Source organism: Trichechus manatus, unplaced genomic scaffold (assembly GCF_000243295.1).
Source record: "Trichechus manatus latirostris isolate Lorelei unplaced genomic scaffold, TriManLat1.0 scaffold00009, whole genome shotgun sequence".
Lineage (NCBI taxonomy): Eukaryota > Metazoa > Chordata > Mammalia > Sirenia > Trichechidae > Trichechus > Trichechus manatus.
Window position 1 is genome coordinate 19,178,304 of NW_004443945.1, and position 22,919 is coordinate 19,201,222.

The 22,919-nt window shown below is 36.9% G+C and overlaps 1 protein-coding gene across 12 annotated transcripts in view; it reads right to left on the reverse strand.

Moving 5' to 3' along the window:
- Positions 1 to 22,919, reverse strand: part of VPS13B (vacuolar protein sorting 13 homolog B) — an 866,934-nt gene that overhangs the window by 841,347 nt on the left and 2,668 nt on the right. For all 12 annotated transcript variants that reach the window (XR_002823075.1, XR_002823074.1, XR_002823076.1 and 9 more), the window contains exon 3: positions 7,957 to 8,100. Coding sequence is in view for 9 of the 12 variants with exons in the window: in XM_023726045.1 (XP_023581813.1) it covers positions 7,957 to 8,100 (144 nt within the window). In the remaining 3 variants the exon portion in view is untranslated. The remainder of the gene's footprint in view (positions 1 to 7,956; positions 8,101 to 22,919) is intronic.

Here is a 22,919-nt window from a genome sequence, read left to right on the forward strand (position 1 = left end):
AAAAAAAAGACCAGATTTACTGGCCTAAAGGAGACTGGAGAACCTCGAGAGTATGGCCCCCAGACACCCTTTTTGCTCAGTGGTGAAGTTACCTTCCAGGTTCACCATTCAGCCTGGAAGTGGACAGCCCCGTAAAACCAAATGAGACTAACGAGATAGAGGAGTCCAGTGACAAGGGCCAGAAGGCAGAAGGGGACAAGGAAGCTGGTGATAGGGAACCCAAGGTTGAGTAAGGATAGTATTGATGTGTTGTGAGATTGTTAACCATTGTCATAGGGCAACGTGTAGTAACTATTAAAATGAGAAACTGTTTTGTTCTGTAAGCCTTTATCTTAACTGAGAATAACAGCACAATTGGAAGAGAGTAGTCCATGTCACTGAACTGTGCATGTAGAAACTTCTGAAATGGTGTATCTCTGGCTAGGTGTATTTTCACCAAAAAAAAAGGTTGAAAAGTTAGAGGGTTGATATGTTGTGGGGTTGTTAACCAATGTCATAAAACAACAGGTGTACTACTGTTTCATGAGAAATTATTTGCTCTGTAAGCCTTTACCTGAAGTACATTAAAGAAAAAAAAAGACAAGATATGATGCTTCTCTATTCGTTTTGAGACCATTTAAGCCAAAAGCATTTCCATAGCACCTAAAGATGCAAGATAGGCAAGATGGCCCTGTAATTCTAAGCACTAAATAGGCCTTCCACCACACATCTGTCAGTTTGTCATACTATAGTGACCTGCATGTCGCTATGCTACTGGAAGCTATGCCACCAGTATTTCAAATACCAGCAGGGTCACCCATGGTGAACAGGTTTCAGTGGAGCTTCCAGACAAGGACAGACTAGGAGGAAAAGCCTGGTGATCTACTTCCAAAAATTAGCCAATGAAGACCTTATGGATCACAACATAATGCTGCCCAATATTGTGCTGGAAGATGAGGGCCCTAGGTTGGAAGGCCACAAGGATGGATTCCAGCATATGAATAATCACGAAGATAGGGCAGGATCAAGCTATGTTTCACTCTGTTGTAATTAGGGTTGTCATGAATCAGACTTGTTGGCAACTAACAACAAACAGGCTTTAAAAGAGCACATACATTAACAAAAAGCTTAATACATTTTTTTTAATTGTGGTAAAATATATATCATCAAATTTGCCATTTTAACCCTTTTAAATACATTAAGTACATTCACCATATTGTGCAATCATTACCACTATCTATTTCCAAATATTTTGTATCACCCCAAACAGAGACTCAGTATCCTTTAAGCAGTAAGTCCCCATTCTTCCCTCTCCCCAACCCTGGTAACCACTAACAAGCTTCGGTCTCTATGCATTTGCCTATTGAAGATATTTCATGTTTACTCGTTGCTGTCAAGTCCATTCTGACTCATGGTGAACCCATGTGTTACACAGAAGAGCTCCATAGAGTCTTCTTGGCTATAATCTTTACAAAAGTAGATTTTCAGGCCTTTTTCCCACAGTGAAGCTGGGTAGGTTTGAATTGCTAACCTTTAGGTTAACAAATGAGTGCAAATCGTTCGTGCCCCAGGGACCTCTGAAATTTTATATAACTTGGATCATATAATGTTTGTTCTTGTGTCTGATTCCTTAGCATAATGTTTTCAAGGCTGATCTATGTCATAGTATGTATCAAGAGCTTCATTTCTTTTTATTGCTAAATAACATTCCATTTTATGTCTATATCACATTTTGTTTATCCACTTATCTGTTGATGGACACTTGGGTTGTTTCCACCTTTTGACTATTGTGAATAAAGCTGCAATGAACGTTGGTGAACACATATCTGTTTGGGTCCTTCCTTTCAAGTTTCTTAGGTATATGCTTACGGGAGGAATTGCTAGATAACACAGTAATTCTACATTTACCTTTCTGAGGGAACGCCCAACTATTTTCTATAACAGCTGCACCATTTTACGTTTCCACCAACAATGCACAAGGGCTCCAATTTTTTCACATCCTCACCAACACTAGTTATTTTCCATTTTTCTGATAATAGCCATCCTAGTGAGTATGAAGTGGTATCTCAATGTGGTTTTGATCTGCATTTCCCCAATGACTAATGGACTGAAGTTGTCAAGGATTTCATTTTACTTGGATCCACAATCAACGCCCACGGAAGCAGCAGTCAGGAAATCAAAAGATGCACTGCACTGGGCAAATCCGCTGCAAAAGACCTCTTAAAAGTGTTGAAAAACAAAGATGTCACCTTGAAGACAAAGGTGCACCTGACCCAAGCCATGGCATTTTCAATCACATCACATGCATGCAAAAGCTGGACAATGAATAAGGAAGACTGAAGAAGAACTGATGCCTTTGAATTGTGGTATTGGCGAAGAATATTGAATATACCATGGGCTGCCAAAAGAACGAACAAATCTGTCTTGGAAGAAGTATAACCAGAATGCTCCTCAGAAGGAAGGATGGTAAGACTACATCTTATATACTTTGGACATGTTGTCAATAGGGATCAGTCCCTGGAGAAGGACACCATGCTTGGTAAAGTACAGGGTCAGCGAAAAAGAGGAAGACCCTCAACGAGATGGACTGAAACAGTGGCTCAACAATGGGCTCAAGCATAACAACGATTGCAAGCATGGCACAGAACCAGGCAGTGTTTTGTTCTGTGGTGCACAGGGTCGCTATGAGTCGGAACCAACCTGACGGCACCTAACAACAACGACTAATGAGCCCTGGTGGCGAGTGGTTAAGAATTCAGCTGCTAACCAAAGGTTGGCAGTTCAAATCTACCAGCCTCTCCTTGGACCCTATGGGGCAGTTTTACTCTGTCCTATAGGGTTGCTATGATTCGGAATCGACTCAACAGCAATGGGTTTTTTAGATTTAATAACTAATGATACTGTGCATCTTTTCATGTGATTATTGGCCATTTATGTATCTTCTTTGGAGAAATATCTATTCAAGTCCTTTGTACATTCTTTAATTGGGTTGTCTTGATAAACCCTCGTGGCACAGTGGTTAAGAGCTACAGCCACTAACCAAAAGGTTGCCAGTTCGAATCCACCAGGTGCTCCCTGGAAACCCTATGTGGCAGTTCTACTCTGTCCTATGGGTTGCTATGAGTTGGAATCGACTCAATGGCAATGGGTTTAGTTTTGGGTTTTTGCTGTTGAGTTGTATGAATTCTTTATGTATTCTGGATAGTAAACCTTTTTCAGATATACGGTTCCCAAATACTTTCTCCCATTCTGTAGGTTATTTTTTTTGATAAAGGTCTTTGATACACAAAATGTTTTAATTTTGATGAAACCCAATTCATCTATTTTTTCTTTTGTTGCTTATGCTTTTGGTGTCATACGTAAGAATCCACTGTCAAAATCAAGGTCATAAAGCTTTGCCCCTATCTTTCTAAGGGTTTTATGGCTTCAGTTTTTCATTTTTATATTTAGATCACTGATCCATTTCAAGCTAATTTTCATATATGGTGTGAGGAATGGGTCCAGCTTCATTCTTTTCCATTCCATGTGGAAATCCACCTGTCACAGCACCATTCGTTGAAGTGACTATTCTTTCTCCACTGAATAGACGTGGCACCCTTACTGAAAATCAATTGTCCATAGATATATGGGTTTATTTCTGGACTCTCAATTGACTATTCTTTCTCCATTGAATAGACGTGGCAGCCTAACTGAAAATCAACTGTCCATAGATGTATGGGTTTATTTCTGGACTCTCAATTCCATTCCATTGGTCTATATATCTATCCTTATATCTGTACCAGACTGTTTTTCATCACTACAGCTTTATAGCACATTTTGAAATGAGAAGTGTAAGTCCTCCTACTTTTTTCTTCTTCAAGATTTTTTTGGCTATTCAGGCTCCCTTGCAATTCCATTTGAATTTGAAAGTCAGCTTTTCCATTTGCTGCAAAAAAGGCTGTTGGAATTCTGACAGGGATTGTGCTGAATCTGAAGATTGCTTTAGGTAGTATTGACTACTTAACAATATTAAGTCTTCTAGTCCACGAACACAGAATGCCTTTCCATTTATTTAGTTCTTCTTCATGAATTTCTTTCAGCAATGTTTTATAGTTTTCAAAAAGCTTAATTCTTTGAGTTTTTAATATATTTTAAAGTTTAAGTTAAAAGAATTTTTTTTTTAATTTTTTATGACCAATATGTATTATTCTATAAACAAAGGAGCCCTGGTGGTACAGCGGGTGTGGTGGTTAAGTGTTTGGCTACTGTCATGGATTGAACTGTGTCCCCCAAAAATGTCTGTCAACTTGGCTAGTTTATGATTCCCAGTATTGTGTGATTGTCTTCTATTTTCTCATCTGATGTTATTTCCCTATGTGTTGTATATTCTATCACTATGATGTAATAAGATGAATCAGTGGCAGTTATATTGATGAGATCTACAAAATTAGATAGTGTCTTAAACCAATCTCTTTGAGATACAGAAGAGAGAAGTGAGCAGACATGGGAACCTCGAAGCACCAAGAAACCAGTGCCGGGAGCAGAGCGTGTCTTTTGGACCTGAGATTCCTGCACAGAGAAGCTCCTAGACCAAGGAAAGACTGATGACACGGACCTTCCTCCAAAGCCAACAGAGAAAGCCTTCCCCTGGCGCTGATGCCCTGAACTTGGACTCGTAGCCTACAAGACTGTGAGAGAATAAATTTCTCTTTGTTAAAAGCCATCTACTTGTGGTATTTCTGTTACAGCAGCACTAGATGACTAAGACAGCTACTGACTGAAAGGCTTGAACCCACTAGCCACTCTACAGGAGAAAGATGTGGTGATGTGCTCCTGTAAAGATTACAGCCTTGGAAACCCCATGCGGCAGTTCTACTCTGTCCTATAGGGTCACAATGAGTTGGAATTGACTTGATGGCAATGGGTTGGTATTCTATTCTAAAGAACCTTGCAAATGATTGCATTTATTAGGTCAAACAATTTTAAAAGTATACTCTCTAGGTAGTTCAAAGACCAGACTAAATAAATATTTTAGAAACAAATTTACTACTCTCCTTGGATTTAAGTTTTTTTTGCAAGATTTAATACAATGTTCAAACAAAGCATATACAATCATAGAATAAAAGAACTACGTAGGAAATCTAGTCTTATTTGCAGATGAGGCCCACAGAGGCTGAACAAGCAAGGATTAGGTATAGAAAAGGAGCACAGTTAGAATAAGCTGTTGGTAATATTTTACTTCTTGAGTTGTGTGCTGGGTCTCCAAGCATTTATTAGATTAGACTACAGTCCACTAGACTAGCTAAATAAACAAGCCAGACCTAGAGCACAGCAATAATGTGTCATGAATCAAACTCTGTACCTGAAGTACAAAAGAAAAAAACAGTTCACACATAACAAGTCAGCATGATCTAAAGGTAGGGGTAATAACTGACATAAATATGTCTCTCTCAGAGTAAACTGCAAACTGCCAATATTTTCTTAACTAAAGTTTCAATATATTAAACATAATTCAGAATGAACATCAAGGTGACCTTTATTTTACTCACAGAAAAACGCAGTCACTCTTTCATCCTAAGTATCTCTATAATTAAGACTAATAGCTCTATACCATAACCATCATCACTAGAGTCAAAATCATTACAAATCTCTTATTCTAAGTGTCTTTTGAGGAGATTGTATAAATATCTTAGCAATACTCTTTAGTGCATTGCAGAGTATGCAATCAACAAATGCTGGCAGAATTAAACCGAACTTTACCAACTAAATGTGCCTCCTTACAAAGGCATTTAACAATATTGTATATTTGTATTGATTTTATCTAAGTTAAACCTCAGGTTTCTAACTTTTAAATCGCTTCTGTTTTTATATTTCTATATATTAAATAGTATTATTTTTTTACAGATACATGTCTTTGAGTATCTACAAATCTAAAAGTCCTCTTCACTTAACCTATTATCCCTCGCAATTTTATTCAGGAAACAAGTCTTTTTTTCATTGTAATTCTACAATGTAGTAGCTTGAAATAAATTAAATATGGGTTTTTTCGGCTTCACTAGTACATGTATAATGTTCAACTTAACTATCTCCTATACTAATCAAAGCTTAAAATAGGAAAATAAATTATTTAAAAATGTGTTTCATCTATAATGTTTTTACTCAAAAATTAATTCCAATCACTAGTATAAATCCAAGTATTACTCTCCAGGGGTGTACACCGCTAAATACTTTGTCCAAGTGTCAACTGCAATTTTTGAAAATCCTTTCTACCCCAAAATTTTAAACATCTGTAAAAAATACTTTTTTTGAGAGTGGTTTACATTCATGACACTTGACCTTTTGCTGTACACACCACAAAATTCAAGTCTCAAATACCATGCAAGCAGGAAATCTAACCATTCCTGCAGCAGCCATCTGTATGGTCCAATATCAAACATTAGTTCTAGATTGGACTAAGTCATGTGTTACAAATCTTTCTCTGCAGCCTCCATAATTAGTTGTAATTTGCCTCTTTTAAAATGTGTTTCTTATGGGACATCTGGCCTTGAAACTTCCACCTTCCCACTGAAAAAGTACTTAGGGTCTGGATTTTTTTTTTTTTGCTTTTAATATGAAGCACTGCATGGGTGGTATAACCAAGTCCAGACTTTAAAAAAAAAATAAAGTCCAAGAACAGATGATGATTTAGAACCATTTCAGTATTGTCAACTATAACTTAAAATAAAACTTTGTTGCAATATATAATTACCTACAGATTTCTCAATCAATCTCCTAAAGATTTAAAATTCACAAAATAAATTTTCATGGGAATACAGCATTTGTCTATTTACTTCTAGGAACTAAAATACTTAAGTTAAATTCTATAATACAGGTTTCGAATCAAAGATTTCATAAAAGGCAAAAAACATCTGAGCCCACCTAGTTTGAATATGACACTCAAAGTATCTACTTAAAATAGGAAACGACTGTAATAAATATTCATAAACAGCCCTAACTAATTTTACAGAGATTGAAGTAATATTTAGAATACACTAAAATTGACTTAGGGTTCTTAAAAATAATCATTTTAATAATACTCATCAATTCACTTAGGTTGCAGACAGCCTTCCTTAAAACTGAAAGTTAAACGTGTACTAATGAGAAAGTAATCAAAATGAATGGCAGAGATGCTACTTTTCTGCAAGACAAAAATGAAAACATTCATTACAGTATGCTGCTGCCCAGACCTACTTGCTTCCTACAAACTCTTGAAACGAATATTATACCTTTAAAAAAAACACTAACAAGAAATGTAAGACATCACAAAAGAAATAAGCCAGAAAAACATCAGTTTCTGATGGCAAAACTTCAAAGACAGTAATGAAATTTGTTGTAAAGGTAAATTCAATATATTTTTATCTTCCTGAAATACAACCTGAAAATTTTTCTGATTTAGAAATGTCATTTAAATAAGAATTCATATAGAAACTCCACGAAAATTCTAAAAACTACACCTAAAAACCGGACACAATTAGGCCCCCCTGCTAAAGCAGATACAGCTAATATGTACTTTGTTCTCTAAGAGGCCTACTTAACAGGATACCTTAATAGGATCAGATTAAGTAAAATTAGTATAAAAACATCCATTAGATGCTTCATCCAAATTTAAGAACACCCCTTTGCAAAAGATTGTGTTACTTTAATAGGCACATAAAAAAGAAGAAGTATATAAGCTAAGATTTGTTTATGTAAAAGTTCACATATCTCAAAAGCTGAAGTAGCAAATACTGAAAACTATTCAAAGCAATTAACATAAAGAAGGAAACCCTGGTGGCGCAGTGGTTAAGTGCTACAGCTGCTAACCAAAGGGTCAGCTGTTCGAATCCACCACACGCTCCTTGGAAGCTCTATGAGGCTGTTCTACTCTGTCCTGTAGGGTCGCTATGAGTCGGAATCAACACAACAGCCAACGGTTTGGTTTTTTGGTAACATAAAGAAGTAGGTTCAATAATTTCTTACCTGTATTCCATCTTTAAGTTTCAAAATGCATTCCATTGTATTGATAGTAATTACCACTGGTTCTGAACCCAATTTTGTCCATGGTACATGGATCCTCAATTCGTGAATATGTCCACTTAAAAAAGTGAATGGTAATTTCAGTTCCTTAAAAAACAAAATATTAAATAGAAGTTAATAAGTACTTAAATATGCTTTAATTCTACAATCCAAATTCCTATCTTAAAAAAGAAAATTCTTTCAACCAAAACTGATGGGAATTATCATTTATAGAAAAAGAAGCATCAAATAACTTGTTAAACTACAGTTAATAAAAAACTACAAAAAACTTATTTTGAGAGTTACATTTAATAAGCTATGTTCCCTCTCCAGACACCAATTTCCTATCCTACTGAATAGAAATAATACATACTGACTAATACATTAACACAGGTTCATTAAGTGGCAGTAGTGGTGGTAGTAGCAGCCACAGAAGGAAACAGCAGGAGTACTTAAGATAACTGTAGTGGTATACTTTTTCAAATATTTGCCTAAAATAAATCCTCAAAATGTGTTTTTAAATAACAGTAGAAATAGGACTGTAAGGCAAGCTAGAAAAAGGAAGTTAAATTGGAAATAGGAGAATGACCTGACAAAATAAAAACTGACAAATCTCAAAAATAAAAAAAAGATTAGAAATGAAAACATAACTGTAACCAAATCACTTCATACTAATTTGTTTCACTTCGAGATAAGTTTTTTGTTACAGGTTAAACTAACCAAGAAAAAATTATATTTAGATTGCATTTCCATATTTTTATGCTGTTATTATAACTCTATTTGTGAAAGTTATAAATATTAAGTTTACACCCTCATTCATCCAACTATTGTCTGACTCCGTTTATCAAGATAGTAGCAATACAGCTAAATATAAAAATGGTAAACACCAATAACTCTGGAGCCAAAAAACATGGATTCAAGTCCTACCTAGCTCTGAACTTATTAGCTGAATGATGCTGGGAAAGCTGTTTCAAGTATCTGTGCCTCAGTTTCTTTATCTGTAAAATTTGGGGAGTAACAGCATCATTAAGGATTAAAAGAATTAATTCATATAAAGTTCTTAGAATGCCACCTTGCTCATAGAGAAATCATTATAAAGATGCTAATTATTATTGTTATTATAAATATGCGTGCCTAATTTATATCTTTAACCACTTTGTTTTTTAAGGTCAGAACACTAAAATTCTATTTCTAGCATTCTACTCTATTGGAACGTTATAATATTTAAATATTTCTCATTATTACTTTAATTTTAAAGATGCAGTAATTTTTCTAGGCATTCATTAGATGGCACAAGTTTGTATCGATCAATGTCTATAACAAAGACAGTATTTACTGAGCACTTACTATATATGAGGCACTGTTCTAAGCATTTTCTCTGTATGCAATTATTTAATCCTCACAGCAACCTGAAAAGTTAAGTACTATTATCGTCCTAACTTTGTTGTTGTTGTTAGGTGCTATCGAGTCGGTTCCAATTGATAGGGACCTGTGTATAACCGAACAAAACACTTCCCAACTCTGCACCATCCTCACAATCCTTGCGATGTTTGAGCCCATCGTTGCAGCCACTATGTCAATCCATTTCATCGGAGGTCTTCCTCTTTTTCGCTGGCCCTCTACCTTACCAAGCATGATGTTCTTCTCCAGGGACTGCTCCTTCCTGATACCATGTCCAAAGTACCTGAGACAAAGTCTCACCATCCTCACTTCCAAGGAGCACTCAGCTATACTTCTTCCAAGACAGACTTGTTCATTCTTTGGGCAGCCCATGGTATATTCAATATTCTTCACCAACAGCATAATTCAAAGACATCAATTTTTCTTTGGTCTTCCTTATTCGGTGTCCAGCTTTCACATGCATATGAGGTAACTGAAAATATTACGGCTTGAGGCAGGTGCACCTTGGTGCTCAACGTGGTATCTTTTCTTTTCAACACTTTAAAGAGGTCTTTTGCAGCAGATTTGCCCAATGCAATATGTCCTTTGATTTCTTGACTGCTGCTACCATGGGCATTGACTGTGGATCCAAGTAAAATGAAATCCTTGACAACTTCAATATTTTCTCCATTTACCATGAAGTTGCTTATTGGTTCAGTAGTGAGGATTTTTGTTTTATGTTGAGGTACAATCCATACTGAAGACTGTAGTCTTTGATCTTCGAGAGTAACTGCTTCAAGTCCTCTTGACTTTCAGCTACCAAGGATGTGTCACCTGCATATAGCAGGTTGTTAATGAGTCTTCCGATTCTGATGCCTCATTTTCCTTCGTATAGTCCACCGTCTCAGATTATTTGCTCAGCATACAGACTGAATAAGTATGGTGAAAGGATACAACCTTGACACATACCTTTCCTGATTTTAAACCACGTACTATCACCTTGTTCTGTTTGAACGACTGCCTCTTGGTCTACGTACATGATCCGCATGAGCAAAATTAAGTGTTCTGGAATTCTCATTGTTCACAATGTTGTCTATAATTTATTATGATCCACATGCCAACTTCACAGACGTAAAATCTTAGGCAGGGAAAAGATCAAGTAATTTCCCAAGGTGACTCAGCTAGAAAAGGCAAAATTCAAAATGAAATATTTAGTGGTTGTAAGAATAATCACTGTCAGAACAGGAGAAGGAAATGTAAAGTGTAGCTAAGAGGCTCCATGAACAACTGTCCCCTTTGTCATGAGAACAGAAGAAATGAATAGTGCCTCGCTACCATTACTGAACATTTTGATCAAAGATTCTATAGAAAAATTCTAGTCAAAAGGAATAAATGTAGAACAGAATTTCAAAATCTAATGGAATCCAGACTTTCTGGAGCCATGGACGGTGGATGAACCCCTGAAATTACTGCCCTGAGATAAACTTTAGACTTAAACTTAAACCAAAAGTATCCCCAGAAGTCTTCTTAAAACCAAACAACAGTTTAGCCTAACTAGTAAAGAACGTCTGCCCTGAGCATTGAGCTCTTATAAGATATATCTATATGGGATCAAACTGACAACAGCAACTCGAAAAATTAGGTAGAAAACATAGGGCAGTAAGTTCATATTAATAGGGGAGAAACAAGAAAGAAAAGCAGGATGAAAATGACTTGCACAACTAAAAAAATCTAATTAATGTCACTGAATTGTACAAGCAGAAAAAGCTGAAGTGGTGTATGTTCTGCTGTGTATATTCTCAACAACAAAAAATAAACTATAAAACAATAGTACTAACCACTATTACACCACCTGTATATGTCAATTATGAACACTGGATATATTTCCACTGGTTATGCATCTATTTGGACCATGAGAAAATCACATTTCCACCTCTAACACCCCCTGACTTGTGCAACAATGATACATTTGTAAAATGGCTATTAAAAGTTGTAGTCTAGGCGCACAATCAGATTTTCTCAAGGCAAAGTTAAAAGATGCCTGAATCAAACTCAAGACCTTGTATCATTAAAACTGGTCAATGAGCTACTAATCAAACAATACTGGAGACAACACTGTATATTAGAACGTGGGATTTTGAACCACAGGATCCAAGCTGGAGGTCCAATTACATTAATCATCTCACTATAAGCAATATAGTTTCATCATAGAGTTGTCGTGAGACTGACAACATATTCATACCCTGGAAAAAGCAAAACACATTATTTTTTGATGTCATAACAGCAGATCTTGCTTACCAAAACTAATGGTTTTCTTTTCATTCTCAATTTCCCTTTTTGAAATACAATTCTACAATTTAAAAATGTTTCATTTACTTATTTCTGTGACTTCCCTATCTGGGTTGATATTTGTTTGTTCTGTTCTGTGTTCTAGTCTTAGGTTGTTATCTGACATCATTGGTTCTCTAGTCGCAGGACTCCCTTTAGTATTGCCTGTAATTTTGGTTGGATTTTACAAATTCCCTTAACTTCTGTTTATCTGGAAATGCCCTAATTTCGCCTTCATATCTGAGAGACAGTTTTGCTGGATTTCTAATTCTTGGCTGGCAATTTTTTTCCTTCAAGGATTTATGTATGTCATCCCACTGCCTTCTTGACTGCATGGGTTCTACTGAATAGTCAGAGCTTAGTCTTATTGACTCTCCTTTGTAGGTGACTTTTGGTTTATCCCTAGCTGCTCTTAAAATTTTCTCTTTATCTTTGGTTTTGGCAAGTTTGATTATGTCTTGGTGACTTTCTTTTGGTATCTACCCTGCATGGGGTTCGATGAGCTTCTTGGACAGATATCTTCTCATCTTTCATGATATCAAGGAAGTTTGCTGCCAGCAAATCTTCAACAATTTTCTCTGTATTTTCTGTTGTCCCTCTCCCTCCCCCCCCACCCCCATTCTGGTACTCTAATCACTCGTAGGTTATTCCTCTTGATAAAGTCCCACATAATTCTTAGGGTTTCTTCATTTTTTTAAATTCTTTATCTGGTTTTTCCTCATATAAATTGGTGTTAAGTGCTTTATCGACAATCTTACTAATTCTGCTTCCATTGCCTCAATTCTGTTCCTATGACTCTCTATTGTATAATTCTGAAATTTTATTGCTAATTTTTTGGATTTCTATTTGCTGTCTCCCTGTGGATTGTAGCAGCCTGTAAAATTTGTCATTCTGATCTTGTATAGCTTTCCTAAATTCCCTATTGCTTTGTCTGTGCGTTCCTTGGCTTGGTCTGTGTTTTGAATGGTCTCCTTCCTGATCTCTTGAAGAGCTCTGTATATTAATCTTTTGAATTCTATCTGCAGTAATTCCAAGACCTACTCTTCCTCCAGGAGGTTTCCTGATTCTTCGTTTTGGTGGCTTGCTGGAGCCATCACAATCTGCCTCTTTATGTGATTTGATACTGACTTGTCTCCAAGCCATCAATAAGTTATTATATTTACTGTATGTTTGCTTACAGTGTCCTAGCTTTTTGTTTCGTTTTGGTTTGATATGCCCAAATATGCTGGGCATGTAAGCTACTTTGGTTATTGGCATCTTTCAAGCTCTTACGTCCTGTCACCTGATGGTCAGAGCTGCTAGTACGTGTGTGAGCCCAGGAGTCCGTTTAACTTTTCTTGTGTGGATTCAGCTCAGGTGTCCAGGTCATTCGTCACCGAGTGTGTGGTACAGGGTCTCACCTCCAGTTCTAGATGGGTAGAGCTACGTAGGGGTGACTGGAGCAGGCACAGGTAACTGGCTACAGTAGGAGGTTATGTGCTGAGCAAGCTAGGGGGCTGACGGCTGCCCGAGTGCCTAGGTAGAAGGCATGTCCCTGTTGTTTATTGGTCCTGTTGTGAGAATTTCTGTTTTCTTTATGTTGAGGTGTATTTTAGTCAGTTAGTGCTACTGTAACAAAAATATCACAAGTGGATGACTTTAACGAGCGGAAGTTTATTCTCTCACAGTCTAGAAGGCTAGAAGTCCAAATTCAGGATGTCAGCTCCAGAGGAAGACTTTCACTCTCTGTTGGCTCTGGAGGAAGGTCCTTCTCATCAATTTTCCCCTGGGCTAGGAGCTTCTCTGCGCAGGAACCCTGGGTCCAAAGGATGTGCTCTGCTCCTGGCACTGCTTTCTTAGTGGCATGAGGTCCCCCTGTCTCTCTGCTCACTTCTCTCTTTTATATGTCAAAAGAGATTGGCTCAGGACACAACCCAATCTTGCAGATTGAGTCCTGCCTCATTAACATAACTGCCACCTATCCCACCTCATTAACATGATAGAGGTAGGATTTACAACACATAGGAAAATTACATCAGATGACAAAATGTTGGTGGACAATCACACAATACTGGGAATCATGGCCTAGTCAAATTAATACACATATGTCTGGGGGACACAATTCAATCCATGCCAAGGTGTAATTCATATTTAAGGCTGTAGTCTTTGATCATCATCAGTAGGCACTTCAAGTCCTCTTCACTTTCAGCAACCTAAGTTGTGTCATCTGTATAACGCAGGCTATTAATGAGTCTTCTTCCAATTCTGACGCCCTGTTCTTCATATACTGCAGCTTTTCAGATTATCTGCTCAGCATACAGACTGAATAAGTATGGTGAAAGGATACAACCTAATGCACACCTTTCCTGATTTTAAACCATGCAATATCCCCTTGCTCTGAAATGACTGCCTCTTGGTCTAGGTACATGGTCCTCACGAGCACAATTAAGTGTTCTGGAATTCCCATTCTTCACAATGTTATCCACAATTTGTTATGATCCACATAGTTGGATGTCTTTGCATAGTCGATAAAACACAGGTAAATATCTTTCTGGTATTCTCTGCTTTCAGCCAAGATTCATCTGACATCAGCAATAATATCATTCCATATCGTCTTCCCAAATCCGGTTTAAATTTCTGGCAGTTCTCCATCCATGTACTGCTACGACAGTTTCTGAGTTATCTTCAGCAAAATTTTACTTGCATGTGGTATTGATATCATTTGATAATTTCTACATTCTGTTGGATCACCTTTCTTTGGAATGGGCACCCAATCTGAGGGGGCCATCCTCCCACGATATATCAGATAATGTTCTGCTGCTATTCATAAGGTTTTCACTGATCAATGCTTTTAGAACTAGATCGCCAGGTCCTTCTTCCTAGTCCATCTTAGTGTGGAAGCTCCACTAAAACGTGTCCACCATAGGTGACCCTGCTGGTATTTGAATTACCAGTGGCATAGTTTGCAATTCACAACAACATGCAAGCCACGACAGTACAACAAATTGACAGACTAGTGGTGGAATGGAATATTACTCATCCATAACGAGAAACGAAGTCTTAACACATGCTACAACATGGATGAACCTTGAAAACATTATGCTAAATGAATTAAGTCAGTCACAAATAAACAAATATTGTATTATCCCACTTATACTAAAATATCTACGATCGGCAAATGTATAGAGACCAAAGTTTATTAGTGGTTACCAAGAGCAGAAGAGAAAAAAAAGGGAGAATCACTGCTTATGGGATACTGAGTTTTTGCTAGGGGTGATGGAAAAATTTGGAAACAGTGGTGATGTTTGTTCAACATGATGAACGTAATTAATGTTACTGAATTTCACATGTAAAAAAAGTTGAAATGACAAATGTTTGTTATACATAGTTTTAACACAATTTAAAAAAATAAAATGAAATCAAAACAAGAGACTTTCACAGAGAAACGAAAACTGAGAAAATTGTTGCTAACAGGTCCAACTTAACAATAAGTACTAAAGGAAGCTCCTCAGGCTGAAAGCAAGTGACCCCAGATGGTAACTCGAATCCACACAAACAAAGAACACTAGTAAAGATAATTATGTAATTATAAAAGGCACTATAAATCCATATGGTTTTCTCTTTTGTCTCTTAACTGACTGGAAAAGCAACTGTATAAAACAATATATACAAAAAGTACTGTTGGGTCTATAACATATAGAAATAAACGTGTGATATTTGCCAGTAACAGCAAAGAGAAGGTGAGTGGGAACAAAGCTGTAATGGGTTAAGGAAATGACAAGAAATGGAAGTAATAATTATAATAATGTATTGTTGGGTTTATAAGATTAATAAGTGCAATATGTATAACAATAATACCACAAAAAGGGGGAAGGGGATAGAGCTAAACAAGAGTAATGTATCTCTATATTACTGAAAGTAAGGTAGTATAAATCTGAAGTAGATTCTGGTAAGTTACGATGTACATGGTAAACTCTAGGGCAGCCAATAAAAAAGAAAAGTAAAAAAATCATTAAAGTGCTACATTAGAAAATATTCACGTATCAATAATAATACTAAATGTGAATAGATTAAATAATCCAATCAAAACACTGAGGTTGTCAGACTGGATAAAAAATATGATCCAACTACATTTTCTCTACAGGAGACACACTTGAGATTCAAAGACACAAACAGAATGAAAACAAAAGGATCGAAAAAGATATACCATGCAAACAACAACCACTGGAAAACTGGAGTGGCTATACTCAGACAAAATAGACTTTAAGAGAAAAATATTTTTAGAAGAGATAAAAAAGGACATTTTATAATGATGAAAGGATAAGATCATCAGGAAAATATAACAATTAAAAAATACATGTACCTAACAAGAGAGGACCAAAATACATAAAGTAAAAACTGGTAGAAATGAAGGGAAAAATAGACAATTCAACAATAATACTTGGAGACTTTCAATACCCACCTTCATTGTGGCTAGAATTACTAGAAAGAAGATCAACAAGGAGACAAAGAACTTGAACAAAACCATAAACCAACTAGATGTAGCAGACATCTACCAAACACTCCACTCAAGAAAAACAGAATTATAGTCTTCCAAATGCAAACAAAACATTCTACAGGATAGACCATATGCGAGACCATAAAACAAACCTCAAAGAACTTAACCTTCAATAAATTTAAAAAGACAGAAATAATACAATGTTCTCCAACCACAAGTGAATAAAATTAGAAATCTGTTAACAGAAAAATTTGGGGGAAATGCACAAATAAGTGGAAAACAACACACTCCTAAATAATCAATGCGTGAAAGAAATCATAGGGAAATCAGAAAACGTGAACTGAATGAAAAGAAAACACAACATACCAAAATTTATGGGATGTACCCACTTTGGTGAGTTGCATCTGGGGTCATAAAACCTAGCAAGCGGCCATCTAAGATACATCAGTTGGTCCCAACCCACCTGGAGCAAAGAAGAATGAAGAACACCAAAGACACAAGGAAAATATCAGCCCAAGAGACAGAAAGGGCCACATAAAACAGAGACTCCATCAGCCTGAGACCAGAAGAGCTAGCTGTTGCCTGGCTACCACCAATGACTGCCCTGAGAGAGAACACAACAGAGAGTCCCTGAAGGAGCAGGAGAAAAGTAGGGTGTAGAACTCAAATTAGTAAAAAGACCAGACTTAATGGTCTGACTAAAGAACCCCAGAAAGACATGTCCCCCAGACTCTCCATTAGTCCAGAACTGAAACCATTCCCAAAGCCAACTCTTCAGACAAAGATTAGACTCAACTATGAGACAAAATGATACTCATGAAGAGAGTGCTTCTTAGCTCAAGCAGATATATGTGACTAAATGGGCCACTCCTGTCTGGAGGCAAGATGAGAAGGCAAAATGGGATAGAAGCTGGTTGAATGGACAGGGGAAATTCAGGGTGGAAAGGAGGAGTGTGCTGTCACATTATAGGGAGAGCAGCTAGGGTCACACAGCAATGTGTGTATAAATTTTTGTATAAGAAACTGACTTGAACTGTAAACTTTCACTTAAAGCACAATTTAAAAAAATAAATAATAAAAAAGAACTTGTAAACATTAAAAAAAAAATTTGAGATGCAGCTAGAACAGTATTTAGAGGGAAATTTATGGTTGCAAATCCCTATAATAAAAAAAATGAAATACTTCAAATTAATAAACTAAGCTTCCAACTTAAGAAAGAAGAAAAAACTAAACCCAAAACAAGCAGAAAAAAGGACCACAACACTAAAAAAAAAAATGTCTAAGAAGAATATATATGCAGTTAAACTGCTGTAAGATTCTTGCATTTTTTTAGGAAATAGTACAAGTAGTAATTTAAGATAGATAGTAATAAGTCAAATAAACATTTTCCAATGTTTAGGGTAAGTAACTGAAAGAATAATTTTTAAAGTGTGTAATTAAAATGACTAAAGCAAGAAGAATTACTAATATAATAATACTAAATTTTTGTTTAATGTGGTAAAAATATAAATACACAACAAAACATTCATCAATTCAACAGTTTCTACATATATTAATTCAGTGACACTGACTATGTTAACAATACTAAATTTGTATGCACTTAATAACATTAGTTCAAGAAATATAAAGTGAACAGGGGAAGCCAGCACAACTTGTTCAAGGCAAGGTCATGGAAGCTCCATAAACACAACCAAACTCCCAGAGGGACCAAACTACTGGGACGAGGGGACCATGGTCTCAGGGAACATCTATCTCAATTGGCATAACATAGTTTATAAATAAAATGTTCTATATTCTTCTTCGGTGAGTAGCACCTGGAGTCTTAAAAGCTTGTAGGGGTCATCTAAGATACTCCACTGGTCTCACCCCATCTGGAGCAAGGGAGAATGAAAAAAACCAAAGACACAGGGAAAGATTAGTCCAAAGGACTGACTGACTAGAAGTACCACAGCCTCCACCAGACTGAGTCCAGCACAACCAGATGGTGCCCAGCTACCACCAGCAACTGCTCTGACAGGGATCAGAACAGACAGTCCCGGACAGGGCTAGAGAAAAATGTAGAACAAAATTCTCACTTAAAAAAAAGAAAAAAGACCAGAATTACTGATCTGACAGAGACTGAGAAACCCCGAGAAGTTAGTTTGCTAATGAGCCAGTCTGCTCTGTAAACCTTCATCTAAAGTACAATAAAAAATAAAAAGATATATAAAGTGAACGTTAACAAAACTAAAAAGGAGAAATAGAGAAATCCACCATCATAGTTGGTCATCTTAACACACTTCTAATAACTGATAAAACAAGCAGATAATGAAAATCCATATGGATTTAGAAGATAAGAAGAATTCTATTAACCAATTTGAAGTAAATGAAGCATATATAACACAACTACAGAATACATATTTTTATCAAGTTCACATTTACAAAAATAGACCATATACTGAATCATAAATTTCAAAGTACTGAAATCATAAATCTCTGACACACTGGAATTAAATCTGAAATCAATTACAGAAAGATAATTAGTAAATCTCCAAATGTTATGCAATGAAGTAACACACTTCTGAATAACCCATGCATCAATGAAGAAATTACAATGGAAATTATAAAATATTTTTAAGTAAAAGATAATGAAAAGGCAATCTATAAAATTCTGTGTGACACAGCTAAATTATAGCATTAAATGCATATAAATGAGTAGAAAAGGTTGGAAAAAAAATCAATCACCTAAGCTTCCACCTCAGGAAGCTAGAAAAAAAGAATAGCAAACCAAACCCAATGAAAGTGGAAGCACAGAAATAATAAACATAAGAGCAAAAATAAATGACACAGAAAGCAGAAGTACAATAGAAAAAAATTTTAAGTCAAAAATTAGCTTGAAAAGATTAATAACATTGATAAAATTGATAAAATTCTAGTAACATTGATGAAGAAAATACAAACTACCATGAACAAAAAGAAACATCACTATATACCCTACAGAGAAACAATAAGACTAAACTCAGATTGTTCAGCAGAAACCATTTAAAAACAAATGTTAAAATAAACAACAAAAAGATCCACCTTTATGCCATTAAATACGGTAATTTAGAACAAGCAAGGGCAAACTTTTTGGGTAAAGGGCCTGACAGTAAATATCTTAGGCTCTTCCTAAAGGGTATATACAGCTAACAACATACTTAACGGTAAAATATTGACTACTTTCCACTGACACTGGGGAACAAAAAAGAATGTCTACTCTCGTGACCTCTACTCAACATTATATAAGAGGTCCCAGCCAGTGCAATAATGAAATTAAAGGTAAAAGCATTAGAAACATGTAAAACTGTCATTATTTACAGTTGACACGATAGTGTGCATAGACAATCCAAAAAAACCTACTATAAAGTATTATACAAGTTAGAAAAGCCACTGAATAGTCTATATACTAACATCAGGAGCTCTGGTGGCAAAGTGGTTAAGAGCTCAGGCTGCTGACCAGAAGGTCAGCAGTTCAAATCCACCAGCCGCTCCCTGGAAACCCTATGGGGCAGATCTACTCTGTCCTATAAGGTCGCTATGAGTCAGAATCAACTTGACGGCAATAGGTTTGGTTTTTGGTATACTGGTATCAACTGAATTTCTATATACTGGTGACAAATATATTAGAGAAAAAAAATTTTAAAGATAAATACTGCTGTTTATAACATCAAAAAATAAATTTTATGAAAGATGTGCAAAACCTCTCTGAAAACTTCAAAACACTGCTGAAAAGACCTAAAAATAAGAAAATCAATACTCTGTACATGGACTGAAAAACTCAGTATTATCCCAACTTGATATATGTTAACATGTCAGTTCTTCAATATAACCCCAATAAAACCCCAACAGGTTTCTTTCTTACTGGAAATTAATTCTACAATTAGCTGATTCTAAAGTGTATATAGAAATGCAAAGGACCTAGAACAGTTACGACAATCTTAAGGAGAAAAAGAGAACAAAGATGTATGACTTACACTATGAAACATCAAGACCTACTATAAAAACTACAGTAAAAGAGAGATGGTAGTGACACAAGAGTACACAAAAAGACTAGTGAACAGAATAAAGAGTTTGGAAAGGAATCCACACATGTATGACCACTTAATTTTCAACAAAGGATTAAAGGAGTTCAGTAGGGAAGGAATGGTTCAACAAATGTTATGGATCAACTGAATATCTATAGAAAAAAATGAAATGTTGACTTCTAGTTCACACATGCATAAAAATTTGAGGTGAATCACAGAATACGATAAAACTTGTAAGAGAAACCATAGGAGAATATCTTCATCTCCTCAGGGCAAGCAAAGACTTCTTAGACAAGGCACCAAAAGCATTAATCATAAAAGAAAAGATTGATAGATTCAACTTCCATAAAATTATTAACTTTTGTTCATCAAATACACCTTTAAAAGAATAAAAAGACAAGCCACAGAACAGAAAAAAATAATGCAAAAACATATATGGCAAAGTACTTCTTTGAAAATACATTAAGAACTCCTACACATCAATATGAAAAATGCAGAAAATCCATTTTTTTTAAAAAAATGGCCAAAGGCTTAGATACTTAACAAAAGAAGATACCCAAATGACCAGTAAGCATATGAAAAAGTGTTCAACATCCTTAGTCAGAAGGTAAATGCAAATTAAAACTACAATGTAATGTCACTTCACACCCATCAGAGAAACGCTAAAATTAAAACAAACCTACCGAGTGGTGGCAAAAATGTGAAATAACTGGAACTCTCATACTTGTTGTGAAACTATAAATTGAAACAACCATTTTGGAAAACTATCCGGCAGGGTCTATAAAAGCTAAGGGGAGACCTCGTGGCACAGTGGTTAAGAGCTCGGCAGCTAACCAAAAGGACAGCAGTTTCAATCCACCAGCCGCTCCTTGGAAACCCAATGGGGCAATTCTACTCTGTCCTGTAGGGTTGCTATGAGTTGGAATTGACTCGATGGCAATGAGGTTATTAAAGCTAACGAAGATTGGCAGATCAAACCCACCCAGAGGTGCCTCAGAAGACCTGGCAATCTGCTTCTGAAAGGTCACAGCCTTGAAAACCCTAGGGAGCAGTTCGACTCTGCACACAAGAAGTCGTCATGAGTCGAAATTAGCTCGAACGCAACAAACAACAACAACAATTAAAGCTAAATAATCAGGGACTTCTGGCAACATGGCCCTCTAGGCAGAAGCACCACGCCATCCCTCCACAGCAAAGATCCGAAAAACTAAGCCAAACAGAGAAAACAGCAATCCTGAAATCCTAAACATCAAACGAAGAGATGAACAATTCAGCCAAGCACCAAATGGAATAAGAAACTGACAGAGAACAGAGAGCAAGGAGACATACGTGGAGAGGTCCTCTATCAGCTAATACAGCACAGATCCGCCATCTTGGATTCCTATCAGAGACCAGCAAATAGGGGGTATGAGAAAGCAGCTTCACGGAGCCTCCAGCAGGAGACAGAACCGGTAAACAGCGATATACGCTTTCCTACCCCCAACCCTTCTTCACCCCCACTCGGCCTCCTCTGCTTCCCGCAGCCAGTCACCTGGCTGCGAAGCACCAGCTGCTTGATTCCACCCGCCCGCACTGGTCGACTCTGAGTGCCATTTGTTGGCTGCTGGTGTTGCTTTTTTCCCGCTTCTTTTGATTTCTTCTTTACCTCTCACCACCTCCCCCTCCTTTTGCTCAAATACCTGGCTCCGTACACCATCTTTGCTTCTTCCTGAGGGGCTGTGGAGCTCTGCTCAAGAGAGGAACTGCTTCCCAGTCCGTGCTGCCACACTGTTGGGATCCCGGGGCTTTTGTTTGTTTTCAATTGTTTCTTTGTTTTTTATTTTCTCAAGTTGGGAGCCCGTTCTGGCCAGGCAGTGCTGTGTGGCTGGGGACCTACCCCCTCAGCTTGTGCAAATGCACAGAGGGATCCCTGAGAGCATTTCTTTTTTCGTAGGTTTTTTTTTTTTCCTCTTTTTTAGGGGGGTTTTCCTTATTCTTTTTAATTTGTTTTGTTTTCTTTTCCCTTTTTGTCATTGTTCATTATTCAGTTTCTCATCTCTCTATACCTTCCTTCTCTTCTTGTCCCCTGGATACCTGGCGCTGGATAACTCTACGCCTCCTAGCCAGGCTGTACTTCAACACCTGGGAACAATTTCTCCAGACCTCATAACTGCACCAGTGGGATACCTGGGAGCTCTGCTTTTCTTCTTTCTTTCTAATTTTTATTTATTCATTCTTTTTTTTTCTTTTTCTTCCCGTTTTTGTCTTTCTCCATTTCATAGTCTCTCATCTCTCCACTCCAACGGCAAGTCCCCTAGCACTCTTTTTTGTTTGTATGTTTTTGGCTCCTGTTCCTCTCTCCTCTCCCCCATAGCCATTTTAGCTCCACACATCACAATCTCCCCCCTCCATCCTGCCTACCTGCACCATGCGCTTAACAGCAGACCACCAAGCAGCACAGGCACGGCCTACTGGAACCTGCCCTGCACTGATTACCGACCCGCTCTCATGGCTGTAGTGAGTGCCACAAACAGCCCGTCTCAGTAACTCCTCTTCAGCTACACCTGCCCTGCTGTACCATATCTGAGCTACTAACCCTGCCAATTGGAGGAGGCAAAAAGTATCATGCCTACAGACAAGCAAACAATAAAGAACACACAGTCCACCTGCTCAAACATAGCCAAATTAAAAAAAAAAACAAAAAAGATGAAACAAACAAA